This window comes from Nasonia vitripennis (genome assembly GCF_009193385.2).
Source record: "Nasonia vitripennis strain AsymCx chromosome PSR unlocalized genomic scaffold, Nvit_psr_1.1 chrPSR_random0006, whole genome shotgun sequence".
Classification (NCBI taxonomy): Eukaryota; Metazoa; Arthropoda; class Insecta; order Hymenoptera; family Pteromalidae; genus Nasonia; species Nasonia vitripennis.
This window is the reverse complement of record NW_022279665.1, coordinates 45,391-59,725: the sequence shown is the minus strand read 5'-3', so window position 1 is coordinate 59,725 and position 14,335 is coordinate 45,391. Positions and strand designations below refer to the sequence as shown.

Below are 14,335 nucleotides of genomic sequence, written 5' to 3'. Positions count from 1 at the left end.
ATGAAGAAGCGCAATCGAACGATTTTCCGTAAAATACTGGTTAATCGAGGTTCACTCATAATAGGAAATTTATATGAAAAATTCTCAGACGTATAAAGATTTATTTAAGGTAAAAGAAAATTGCTCTTAAATTTAATTCGTTTTTACCAGGCTGATTTTGATTATCTCTCACTTATTTTATGACATATCAATGGAAATATAGGATTAGGCGGGATAAAAATTGAATACCATTATCTTTCATTTTTTAAATTTTGTTACTTTATTTAAATTAAAAAAAAAAAAAAAAAGATAAAACATACAACTACAATATAAAGCATCTAAATAATAAACGTTTAACTTCTGTATATCGAGAAGATAAATAGGAATAGAAATGTCTATGTCTCCTCTCGTTGAAAGAGAAGCTTGTCTACCGGAATAAGTTCGTAAAAAAAGTATTCGACCAGCTTAGCTATGTCAAAATGCACCATTAAAGGAATAACTGAAACTGAGTTTTTCTCGTAGTTTAAATCAGCACGCTTTTATTATCATATAAATCTCTCGACAGTGCGCAAACACGATTCAATCACAAACGGTGCCCCGTAAAAGCTCAGAACTCTCTATCTCTCTCTTTTAAAAGAAGTGCACGTTATCGAGTTATACGCCATTAATAACCATTTCTTTTAATAATATATACTTTCTTTTTTTTATTATAAAATAGAGATACGATTCGATTATGACTATAAAAGTCAGTGACTCTCACGGAATGCGTAAAATCGCAGTGTACATTCGACGTACTAGAATTCCTTTTATAATTATGTGCTCAGTCTTCTGAAATCCCAAACACAAGCCCTGTACTACTACTATCCGGCTCGACAGGCTGCTGCTGTTCTCTAAACGCTTCTTCCTCTGGCGACAGCAAGAGATTCTGCTGCTGCAGGTGCAGCTGCGTGCGCTGCTCTTGTTGCGCCCTGGCGGTCTGCTTAGCGTGAGTCTTTAAATGCGAGTTCAACATTGTCTTCGAGGCAAAGCTCTTGTGACAGCAAGTACAGTGTGACTTCTCAAATGCACCACCAACGTCGTCCTCTGCGTGAAACTCTTTTCACAATGAGTACACTTGTGAGGTCGCTCACCGGTATGAGTACGTCGGTGCACGCTCAAGTAGTTCTGGGATATAAATCCTTTTCCGCATAGATCGCAAACGTGGGGCTTCTCGCCAGTGTGCTTTCTCAGATGGACCGTGAGATAGGTTTTACTTGAGACGGATTTACCGCAGATGTGACAGACGAACTCGCTCTGCGGTACAGCGCTGCCGTGGGTGCGCATGTGTACAAGTAGAACCTGCTTGCGGCAGAAACGCTTGTTGCAGACCTCGCAGCAGTGCTTCTTTTGGGCTCGCACATAGTCCGGTTGGTGGAGCTTCGCGTGTAGCCTCAAACCTTGACGATAGCGGAACGTCGCCTGGCAGATGTCGCACTGGAAGGGTTTCTCCCGAGAGTGAACGGACAGATGCTCTTGGTAGGTATTGCGCGCGTAGAAACCAGCGCCGCAAATCTCGCAATGGTACTTGTACTCTAGATTGTGCCGGCGCTGGTGACTGGCGAGGTTTTGTCTGTGGGCACTACTGTAGCCACACAGTTCGCAGGTGTAGAGCTTCTCCCCAACGACAACCTGATATCATAAAAAATTAACCTTGTCAGATCTGTATTGGATTTTCCATAAAATATTTGGTCAGTTCTTCCCGGACTTCTTGACCAAGGCCTGTGCTAACTTTGCTTTCGCTATCACTTTCCTCGTACACTGTTGATGACTGCGATTCATTTTCTTCAACTAGATCAGTATCCTCTTTGAAGTCGATGATCACATTATGGAGTATACATGCAGCTTTCACAATCAATTCTACGGTTTCCGGTTTCTGCTGAATCTTGGAGTAAAATATTCTCCATTTTTGAGCTACTCTTCCAAATGCGCACTCAACAACAGCTCGAGCTCTCGACAATCTTTGGTTGAAAACTTTTTGCTCGCGTAAAAGACCTTTACCTGCAAACGGTTTCATTAAACGTTCGCTTAGAGGATACGCACCATCTCCAATCAGAAAATATGGTAAAATGATGTTACTATTGGGCAGCTGGTCTTCTTTAGGAAATTTAATACTTCCATCTTCTAATGCTGCATAGAATGATGAATGCCTGTATGTCTTAGCGTCATGTTGGTGACCGTAGCCTCCAACATCGATTGAAATAAATTTATATCTGGCATCCACAATTCCTTGATAAACAATTGAGTAAAAACCTTTATAATTGTAATATAATTTTCCTGAGTTATCAGGTTTTTTAATTTGTACGTGACAGCCATCGATTGCACCAACACAATGTGGGATATTCCAGATTGAGTAGAAATCTTGTGCGACATTGTACAAACTTTCTTCTGTTGGCATAGGCATATGTAGAAGACACAATTTATCCCAAATTACTTCCATGACCTCACGTACTAAATTGCAAATGGTGGATTCGCCCATGCGAAATGCAAATGAAAGGTCACTGTAAGCTGAACCCGTTGCTAAAAATCTGAAATATAATTTATATTTCATTTTATGCATGTATATATATATATATATATATATATATATATATATATACAGTGCCAATATCTTAAATTATATATAAAAAGTATAAATATACCTTAGAGTAATAACTAATCTTTCTTCGGGCACAATCGGTTGAGTGTGAAAATTGCACCAATTTTTTTTTAAACTTCTATCAATTTCCGTCAAAATATAATCAAATACTCTAATCGACATTCTCGTGTACTTAACAAATTTGTCATTATATTTCTTTAAAATCGGAAATAAATGGTAATATTCGCTATGTACAGTTCGTTTACGATTCAGTTCATGTGTTTGAAACGTTTTAACGCGATGTATAATCGTATCCACTGTACAATTAGGATCTTCACAGTATTCTAATATATTAAGTTCTTCCATCTTTAAATCTGTAAACATGCGAAATACTTTCTTATTTAGCGAAACTATTTTATTAAATATACAAAGGTTCATACAAATAGTTGAGAAATAGGAAGAGACTTGTTGATCTTTTTGCAATTAGTGAACAAGGAGAGCAAAACCAAAACACTCGAGTTAAATTGTTCAGAGGTATACTGTGTATACCGTAAAACTAAAATGTTTATTCGACAGAATGTGAATTTACAAGTGTTTGAAATAAAGGGAAAATGAGTGAAAGTTTTAGTGAAATACCGGCGTGATAACAACGAGTTTGTCTACCGGCCGACACTGTGAAGCGAGTTTTCACAGTGCTTCGGCAATACAAACAGAACTAAACATTCGCGAGATCGGCAGAAGACTGATCGCGCGACAAGCGAAGAGAGAGATAGTGAGAGCGAGCGAGCGCGCGGTGCCATGGTAACCACCATTGCTGCTGTGCGGACTACCGAAAACTGCCGAATTTTGAATATGCGAAACACACTTCTCGAACCTTTACGCTCTCTCTCTCTCTCTCTCTCTCTCTCTCTCTCTCTCTCTCTCTCTCGCTGGCCCCTGCGCAGCGACCGGCTGATGCGCACTCGATGAGGAACCCTTCGCAAGAATGTCCCGCGCCACGGTGCAGGCGGCAATTTCGTTTATAGTCGAGCCGGGGTAATTAATCGCCCGCGCTGTAGAGCTGCTCGATTGACTTTTTTTTTCTTCCTTTTTGGCTATTACAGGACTGCAGAAATGGTCCCGTATGTGCCCATTATTCCGATCCGGAAATAAACTATTGTTATAGACGGGTAGTGTCTCTTATCATGACGATTAGATTCCAGATGTATAAGAGCGAGGAGCGAAGTTGACCCGCCAGGTTCAAATGCATTTTCCCTCGATGATCATCTTCGGTCCATCATCTCTGCTCGATTGACTTTGCGTGCAAGCGCTCATCTCTTCACCTTTTACCTCGGCTGCGCGCCACCTAGTCGCGCTTAAATTCGAAGATATTCGCTCGTCATAAAAGCTCGCGCCAGGGAAGAAGAGAGAGAGAGGGGGAGAAAAACCTTCAAAGTTTTTCGTCCAAAGCAGCTTCTCCTGCAAAATAGCCGCGCATTAACCTGCAGCTCTCGGCTGTCTTTTCGCCGTACATAAATCCTGGTCGCGAAGACGTTCCTCGCGCAGCGGTCACAGGAATTAGCTACTTAGAACGCTCAGCGCTCATGCGATCGCGCGGCGTCGCCACGAGAAACATAAAAGCACCTTCGGCAAGTGCAACGAATGAGACTGGGAAGTGCAGCTCTTTCTCTTTTTTCTTGATGCACTTCCTAGGTATTTGGTCTGGCTTCTTTTCCTCCCCGAAAGTGCCGACGAAAAATCGAAAATTTGAGGTTACTCTCGGAGGTTCGACTCGCGCTCGCTCATCCCCACACACACACACACACACACACACACACACACACATCTATATAACTTTCAAAAGAAGAAAATAGTTTAAGAATGCGTTTTTATTGACATCTTCAATATTATAACAAATTAGGATTATTTACACTATGCGTATTTGAATGCACACTTCTCCACGTTCTGTGATATTATCTGCTTGTAGATGCCTTTTCTGGAAAAAAATTGTCGTCAACTATGGATAAAAAAATCATTTTAAATGTATTATTTAAGTATAGATACTCACCTGGGTACGCATATTTAAGGACCATTTCTGTCAAACGTTTGTGGTATTCCAGCCTTTTTGCAGGAGGCAAGTCTCGCAGAAAATCAGCCATTGTTGTGAAAAACAAATAATCCCCATTGGCGTCGAAGCCAGCTTCACTTGCTGCTTGCATTCTCTCCATCTTATTGCTTGCACTACTTGGATGTTTCGGCATGTTGATGTATTTTTGATAAACTGGGTACCAAAATGTCACTTCTTGTCGCTAAGTACTCTATTCGTCTTTCCTACTCAAACGTTAAGCGGCAAATATGAGACTTGATCGTGGCACGCGTGAGAGCGCTGCAAGCGAGTATGGTCACGTGACTTCGGCATCCTCTTTAGACAAAACACGAACAAAGAGTTAGCCGATTCCCTATACTTCGATTGCAACAGCCGGGTAGACATCATCATCGAAGCTATAAAGAGAGACATCATCATCGAAGCTACAAGAAGTACTCGTTATTGCGAATAAGTGCATTGTTCATTTGAATATTAAACACCGAAGTTGGGTTACGCGAGAATTAAAAAAAAACACACAGACTTCTACTCATCGGGATCCTCATCAGAGAGTCAGCTAACCTCAAAGATAGCAGGTATGTACATATATGCATTTAACGAAAAAAATACTCTAGTACTTAAAATAATAATAGAAAAAAAAATGATTGTCTGCACACACAGTGTAACTAAATGTATTTTTATGTTATAGTCGCGAGTTTTTTTACAATGACGTGGGACGTTAAGGAGGAGGAACGGCTAATAACAGCCGTGTTCGAGCGACCTGCGCTGTGGGATAAAACCCACAGCCAGTGCTCGAACAATTATTATTTAGCCAAAATGTGGGACGAGATCAAGCAAATTTTTAATATGGAATCTAGTCAGTATTTTTTAATAATATAAAATTGAATTTATTATAAGTTATCATTTTATTAATTGTTATTTATTTTAGAAGACAAAGTCAGGAACAAGTGGCGAAGCCTTGTTACAACACTCAATAAAGAAGAGAACAAATTGAAATCCTTGCGATCAGGGGCTGGTGCAGAGGATGTCATTGAGAGTACGTGGCATCATTTCACAGCCATGCAATTTGTTCACGGTGCCAAATCAAGGGAATCGACAGGAAATATCAGTTATCACAAATCATTGGAGCATAATGTACAGCCATCTACCAGCAAACAAAGCTATCACACTGATGAGAGAAGTGATAAATCAAAAGTACCTTTTGCGACAGCATATAGTACTGCAACAATGTCCAGTGATTCGACAGATGCTATACCAGTAGCTACCACGATAGATGATGCTGATCGGTATTTCTTCTCCAGCTTGATGCCACACTTGAGTAAAATGAAGGACAAGAAAAACAAAATGAGATTCCGCATGGATGCAATGTTTCTTCTATTAAAGTTTCTCGAGGAAGAGGAAAAGGAAAAGAAACCATCGATCAAGCATGAATGTAATGATAGTATTGACTATTCGGATGATGATGGTAATTTTATTTATTTATTGATTTATTTTATTCATAATCTACGTAACTATATGCTAAATAAATTAATTATATTTTCAGATATACAAGTTGTCGATTTCTACTATACGAAACCTCAGAATAAAACAGTTAAAGTAGAACCAGGAGTAATTGGAAAATCCCCCAAACAAGAACCAGATGTTCAGTTTTCCGATGAATTCAAAGAATACATAGTTAATCATATGGCAATAATAAAAAGAAATGAACAAAAAGAATCTGAACAGAAGGAAGAAGAACCAAAAAAGTAATAGAAGATCTTTTTTCAAAAGTTGATTGACTCTTATATTATAGCTAAAATATTCTCAATCATTTCAGGTAAAAATGCTACAATTCTTGGTTTTCTGTGGACTCATGGTAACGAGATTATGGTTACGGATCATGGTGTTGAACGACTCATGGTTACGGATCATGGTGTTGAACTCTTCCAAGTCATTCCAGAAAAAAGTTTACAAGTCACTTGGTTTATATTTTGTCCACAAAGCTACATGGTCTTGCTTTCATCAGGAACATTAAGAAATCAAATGCAGCCATTGTACATTACTCCAGGGAATTTGCACAAGAGGTTACTGATGTTAATGTTGTCAAAAGGGAGTTTTCGAACTTTAAAATCAAACTGAGAATATATAACTTCTAGAATTCAAAAGCAATTTTGCTGCGCATGAAGCATAAGTCAAAAACTATCAAGTTTAGAGAGTCATCGTATAAATTTTTTACTGAGTTGAATATTATAAAGTTTAATAGTCATTGACTGGGTAATTTTTAATGACTTTCTGTATTTTTTATTAAATATTAATTTTACAGGTAAGAACTATTTTGTTGTAATCAATATGTATTACAAAGTGTTATAATAATAAAACAATTACAACCCGATTTTTACTAACATACATGAACAATATTTCCCAACTAATTCTTTGATTCGAAGTTTTTAGTTTTTTATTGCTGTTTGCATTTTTAAAATCATAAATTAACTTTTTTTGTTGCATTCAATGTAATGCATATTTTTTTTCTATGTTAATTATTTTGTGATCGAAGCGGCGGAGCCGTCCTCGACCCAAGTCTTCTGCAGTGCCGAGGACCAGACGTCCCTGCTCATGGCTGCTGCGCAGTCCCTTGAGGCCGACGACGACAACACAAAGGTCGAGAACAACGGCATCGTCTTGGTACCGCCGGAGACCCTCCTCCAGTGCACCCTCTGCGGTGAGGCCTTCGTCGACGAGGCCTATTTCGACTTCCATCTCAAGAGCCATGACGTAGAGTCACCTGTTCACCATCAGGACGCTAATTTGGTCGAGGAGACTGTATTGGTCTACGCCTGCGATCACTGCGAATGCACCTGTGCCGACGAGGACTCCTTCCACAAGCATCGCCTCAGTCACGAGGACGATGAGCCCCTGCAGGTTGTCGTTGGGGAGAAGCTCTACACCTGCGAACTGTGTGGCTACAGTAGTGCCCACAGACAAAACCTCGCCAGTCACCAGCGCCGGCACAATCTAGAGTACAAGTACCATTGCGAGATTTGCGGCGCTGGTTTCTACGCGCGCAATACCTACCAAGAGCATCTGTCCGTTCACTCTCGGGAGAAACCCTTCCAGTGCGACATCTGCCAGGCGACGTTCCGCTATCGTCAAGGTTTGAGGCTACACGCGAAGCTCCACCAACCGGACTATGTGCGAGCCCAAAAGAAGCACTGCTGCGAGGTCTGCAACAAGCGTTTCTGCCGCAAGCAGGTTCTACTTGTACACATGCGCACCCACGGCAGCGCTGTACCGCAGAGCGAGTTCGTCTGTCACATCTGCGGTAAATCCGTCTCAAGTAAAACCTATCTCACGGTCCATCTGAGAAAGCACACTGGCGAGAAGCCCCACGTTTGCGATCTATGCGGAAAAGGATTTATATCCCAGAACTACTTGAGCGTGCACCGACGTACTCATACCGGTGAGCGACCTCACAAGTGTACTCATTGTGAAAAGAGTTTCACGCAGAGGACGACGTTGGTGGTGCATTTGAGAAGTCACACTGTACTTGCTGTCACAAGAGCTTTGCCTCGAAGACAATGTTGAACTCGCATTTAAAGACTCACGCTAAGCAGACCGCCAGGGCGCAACAAGAGCAGCGCACGCAGCTGCACCTGCAGCAGCAGAATCTCTTGCTGTCGCCAGAGGAAGAAGCGCTTAGAGAACAGCAGCAGCCTGTCGAGCCGGATAGTAGTAGTACAGGGCTTGTGTTTGGGATTTCAGAAGACTGAGCACATAATTATAAAAGGAATTCTAGTACGTCGAATGTACACTGCGATTTTACGCATTCCGTGAGAGTCACTGACTTTTATAGTCATAATCGAATCGTATCTCTATTTTATAATAAAAAAAAGAAAGTATATATTATTAAAAGAAATGGTTATTAATGGCGTATAACTCGATAACGTGCACTTCTTTTAAAAGAGAGAGATAGAGAGTTCTGAGCTTTTACGGGGCACCGTTTGTGATTGAATCGTGTTTGCGCACTGTCGAGAGATTTATATGATAATAAAAGCGTGCTGATTTAAACTACGAGAAAAACTCAGTTTCAGTTATTCCTTTAATGGTGCATTTTGACATAGCTAAGCTGGTCGAATACTTTTTTTACGAACTTATTCCGGTAGACAAGCTTCTCTTTCAACGAGAGGAGACATAGACATTTCTATTCCTATTTATCTTCTCGATATACAGAAGTTAAACGTTTATTATTTAGATGCTTTATATTGTAGTTGTATGTTTTATCTTTTTTTTTTTTTTTAATTTAAATAAAGTAACAAAATTTAAAAAATGAAAGATAATGGTATTCAATTTTTATCCCGCGTAATCCTATATTTCCATTGATATGTCATAAAATAAGTGAGAGATAATCAAAATCAGCCTGGTAAAAACGAATTAAATTTAAGAGCAATTTTCTTTTACCTTAAATAAATCTTTATACGTCTGAGAATTTTTCATATAAATTTCCTATTATGAGTGAACCTCGATTAACCAGTATTTTACGGAAAATCGTTCGATTGCGCTTCTTCATTCAGTGCATAATCAGAAGATTAGAGATATTTAACAAAACTATATTCTAAAAAAACTATTCGCTGTATTGCCTTATGTGAGAAAGTGAATGACATTAAGTTCATGGCGTCTTCATCAATAATTAATCGTGCCTTTGTAAGTACATTTATTAAAGAAACCTAACAATTAGAAACGTCAGTGATAAAAAAAAATACCAACTCACAAAAACAATTTATTCTAAAAAATTATTAAATCATCACTTCACTCTTGCGCGACACCCGCAATTTAAAATATCTGCGAGCAGTACGAGTACCTCGAAAACGAGGAACAACTTACCGAGCCCATACGCAGTCTCCTCGTTCGCATGGACTCCGGGGCGTTGAAGCGACTATACCAGTGCAGTCAGTGCGAACAGGTGTTCGCCACGGTAAAGCTCTGTGTGCGACACATGTCGGTGGAACATCCCCGTGGACGCAAGTACCGCGTGGCATACCGCTGCAAGACCTGCCAGAAGCTCTTCCGCACCAAGTATGGCTGCGAAAATCACATCCAGGGCAAACACAAGCATCGGACTTTTGAGTGCCGTTACTGCGGCTTCAAAACCGCCAGCATCACCTACATCAAGAAGCACGAGAGAAACCACGTGGACGACTTCGAGATTCGTTGTGACGTATGTAATAAAGGTTTCGCCTCTAAGAACGTTCTCGAGAGGCACATGATCAGTCACACGGGCGAGAAGCCGTTCGTCTGTAAGGAGTGTAACTCCGCTTATGCTGACAAGAGAAGCTTGATGCTCCACGCGACGGTGCACAATCCCGAGGGTAGGCCGAAAAAGTACACCTGCGAGGTGTGCGAGTACTCGAGCTTCTGGAAGAACGCGGTTAAGACGCATATGAAAGTACACACGGGTGCCAAGGTCATCTGCGATGAGTGCGGACAGGCCATGGCAAGTAACTACTATCTTCATTTCACTCGGATGAAAAGCCGTATACCTGTGACACTTGCAATAAAGGCTTTAGGCAGATGAAAAATCTTGTGGTGCATCCGAGGACACATAGCAAGCTCAAGCCGTATAAGTGTGACACTTGCCAGAAAAGCTTCTCCCAGAACGTTTGGCTGAAAAAACACAAGTGTAATCCTGCGTAGCTTTAAAGAGACGAGACTGTTCTTTCGGTTGATTTGTCGCGATTTGAGTTTCATTTAGTGCCGGTTTGATTTTTTAATCACAATCGGGGAGAGACTCCAGGATGAGCCTCGAGTGAGCCGCGGATCTACACTTGGCTGAGTCTCGGTGTCGATCGCCGCTCGAACCCGGCGGCTCGAGCCCGGCTGGCGACTGAAGTGAGCCGCGCGTAGTCTAGGGAAATTTTGGTGTTTCGTAAAACGCGCATCATTGTGTGAAGCACGTGTGGTCGCTGGAGTCCAAGCATTACCCCTGCGACACGAGCGCTCCCCTCGGGCTCACAAAAAAATCAAGCGCTCCCCTCGGGTACGCGCGCGACCCGAGCGCTCCCCTCGGGTACGCGTGCAACCCGAGCGCTGCCCTCGGGTACGCGCGCGACCCGAGCGCTCCCCTCGGGTACGCGTGCAACCCGAGCGCTGCCCTCGGGTACGCGCGCAACCCGAGGGCCCTCGGTCTAGTGCTCGGTCTAGTCCTCGGGCTAAAGACCCACCCGCCAGAGTCGCGTTAGCCCGTGCGGCCGCCATGACACTTCGAGATATTGCTCGATCTATCTCAGATGCGTGCGATTCTCTGCGGACTCTCCGTACTTTGTCCGTGTATTTCAGTACGCGTGTCAATAAGCCTATGTTACACAATAGTGCGCACACCAATGGCCCCTGATCACGCGAAAATTTTTTTCAAATATATCGCTAAAATCGTGGGGTTGACCTCCACGTTACATCGCGATATTCGAGGATCCAGGGTGCATGCGAGCAATACCCTCGGAATCCCGTTACTGTGAATGCACCCCCTGTGTCACTGGCGTCACATTCTACAATAAACGGAGCGCTGAAGTCAGGCCTTGCTAAGACTGGGGCAGTTGCGATTAAAGCCTTTACTTGCTCAAAAGCAGCCCAATGTTCGTCTTTCCACTCGTATTTAACATTCTTACGAGTGAGCGCGGTAAGCGGTTCGCATAGCGTTGCAAAATCTTCTAAAAATTTGCGATACCAAGAGGCCATACCAAGAAATCTGCGCAATTGCTTAAGGTTCTTGGGGGCCGGGTATTCGACAATGGGTTTGACTCGTTCGGGATCAGGACGGCAGCCTTCGCGGTTCACGAGCACACCGAGGTAGCGCACCTCGGGCATGCAGATTTTAGACTTTTTGCAGTTTATTGTCAGACCAGCTTCGTTTATCCGTTTTAGGATTAGGGTGAGCCACTTGATGTGATCTGAAAACGTATCAGTCGCAATAATAATATCGTCTAAATTTGCGAAAGCAAACGGCTCCATTTCTGGCGTGATCAATTTGTCAGCCAGCATCTGGAAGGTAGCCGGGCCGCCTGCCAGGCCGTAGGGCATTCTGACAAATTCGAATAGGCCGAGTCCAGGTACGGTGAAAGCAGTGATCGGAATAGATCGCTCAGTAAGAGGTATTTGTAAAAATGCTCCAGAGCAATCTAAGGCGGTAATGTATCTCGCGTGTTGTATTTTCCGCAATATCATATCCATGTAAGGAAGCGGGTACGCGGCAATTTTAGACACCGCATTAACTTTTCGGTAGTCGACACAGAATCGAAAACTACCGTCGGACTTCCGTACCATAACCACCGGACTAGACCAATTGCTCTTAGACCTTCTGATTATTCCCGTACGGAGCATCTTGTGCACTTGCTCGTGCATTTCGTCCTCTAAAATTTTTGAAACAGGGTAGTACCTCTGCTTAATGGGGCGAGCACTGCCAACGTCGATGTCATGATGTATCCATCCTGTGCAGCCTAGCTGCTCGCAGGAGGGATCTGGTAGTAGTTCTTTCATCAGATTGTCGATTTCTAGACGCTGCTCATCGCATTAAGCATAAGTATAAAAATTATGTGAACATCAATATAAATTTGATGTTCACATAATTTTTATACTTATGCTTAAGCATAAAATTTGATTATTTCTACATCAACACATTGTTGAGTCATTTTTATACTTATGCTTAAGCATAAATATAAAAATTGAATGTTTCAAAAGTGATTCATTGTTTTGGCATGAAAATTGGTTTACAAGTCCTCAGAGTATAGTGTATCGTATTTGTAAAGTTTCATGGCTTATCCCAATGCAGAAGGTTTAATTAGCTCTGAAGAGCTGCCGGCAACGACGGATTTTGAACGCGTTGAATATCTAAGCATTTCTGATAAGTCAAGAGACATTAATTAGTCATTAAACTACATTACAATGTTAATGACACCATAACAACAGATTTGAGGTTCGACAGTAACTGGCTCATGTACTGATGAGATGGAAATATCTATGAGAATCACTTGTGTATAATATAATATAACACGTGTTGTGTATAATATGCTGTACTATTGCATCTGCTATTCTGTTATAATACAGCAATGCAGACAACCTGATGTGAGCCTGTACCTGTATTACATGTGGGGTATACTTTTGTACACCTACTATGTATGCGTGTATATGGTAAGGTAGCTATAGGTATTGCCTTCATAAGTCTTGCATCTGCTGTACGGTGTGCTGCTATAGTGGCTCAGGCTCACGTACTGATAAAATAGAAACAATACATCTATAAGAATCACGTGAGGGAATATTCTAGTTTACAAAACTTCACAGATGTTTCAAAATTTGTTTGAAAACTACCTTTATAGTTTTTATTTATACAAGGACCTTTATTAATGCGTTCTAATTGTATTATTCTATATTTATAAATATACAATGATACAATAACTCATCTGTAATATATAAAAAAAACTTTATATAGCTGATGCTGCACGGTGACATCAACAGCGAGACCGCTGATATGTTTTTCCACAAGGTCATGGAGGAGACTAGCACATTCATAACGTGGCCGTCGAGCCTCAAGATCGGCGCCAAGTCGAAGAAGAATCCGCACATCAAAGTTGCAAGGTGGCTCTGTACCTCTTGGACCCTTCATCATTAATGAAAACATCCCAAGCAACGGCTCCTGCGTAAGCATAGCACCACCATCGTTTTGCGGACTGTCTCCGAGATAATGCAAAAACAGCAGCAACAACAACAATATGCGTACAGGCGAGATACGCATAATTATAATTATACAACACAATATGCGTATAGACGAGATACGCATAATTATAATTATACCTCCCAATATGCGTATAGACGAGATACGCATAATTATAATTATACAACACAATATGTGTATAAGCGAGATAAACATAATTATAATTATTCAGTGCAAAATGCGTATAGACGAAATATGTATATGATTATAATTTTATTACAGAATGCGTATAGACCAGATACGCATAGTTGCAATGATATAATAAAAATTGTGATTACTAACATACTAATCGGTGTTGGTTGGCGAATTTCACACGTAACCTACACTACCGGCCGTGAGGCCGATAAAATCGCAGAAATGGGTTTCAGACCCCCTTAAGACGCGACGGTAACGCGTATAGTCGCGCTATTTACACTATAGTCTCTCGTAAACATTTGGGAGTCCTCGCGTATCGTCGCGGCTCCCGAATATAGATAGATAGCTTCCGGCCTCGCGAGCGAGAACACGTGTTAGAGCGAATTGGAGAATTTGTGCGTGCGGTTGTTTTGGTGAGAGAGAGAGAGAGAGACAGAGAGAGAAGAGCTGCCACCCGACCATCCACCTCTCAGTCCCCGGTACTGTGCCATCCCCTGGTTCCGGCATTCTGCGGGACGACACGGCGTATCAACGGAGTAGCGAGCGAGATACACGCCAGCGCGTAGTGAGAGTGAGTACACACATCTGTATAGTGCGCGAGATCTGTAAGCAGCGGCTTCAGGTCGATTACGTGGTGCAGCGGCACCGTGAGCGAGCGAGCGTCTTCTCGCGTGTGCGCGTAGATTACGCGATTTCGCGCGGCGAGTCGACGACTGACGTGACTCGCATTATTGTTTTGTAAATTCTCGTTTATCTATCGGGTAAATAAATAACCAGTAGGCTTTTTATT

The 14,335-nt window shown here is 41.9% G+C and overlaps 1 protein-coding gene across 1 annotated transcript; it reads left to right on the top strand.

The window, feature by feature from the left end:
- The first annotated feature begins 6,542 nt into the window (after nt 1–6,542).
- Nucleotides 6,543–10,343, top strand: LOC116417982 (zinc finger protein 431-like). The gene is given in 5 exon segments (XM_031933172.1): nt 6,543–6,768; nt 7,210–8,190; nt 8,193–8,398; nt 9,502–10,159; nt 10,162–10,343. Coding segments are annotated over 5 exon segments (2,253 nt in total).
- Nucleotides 10,344–14,335: the final 3,992 nt, after the last annotated feature.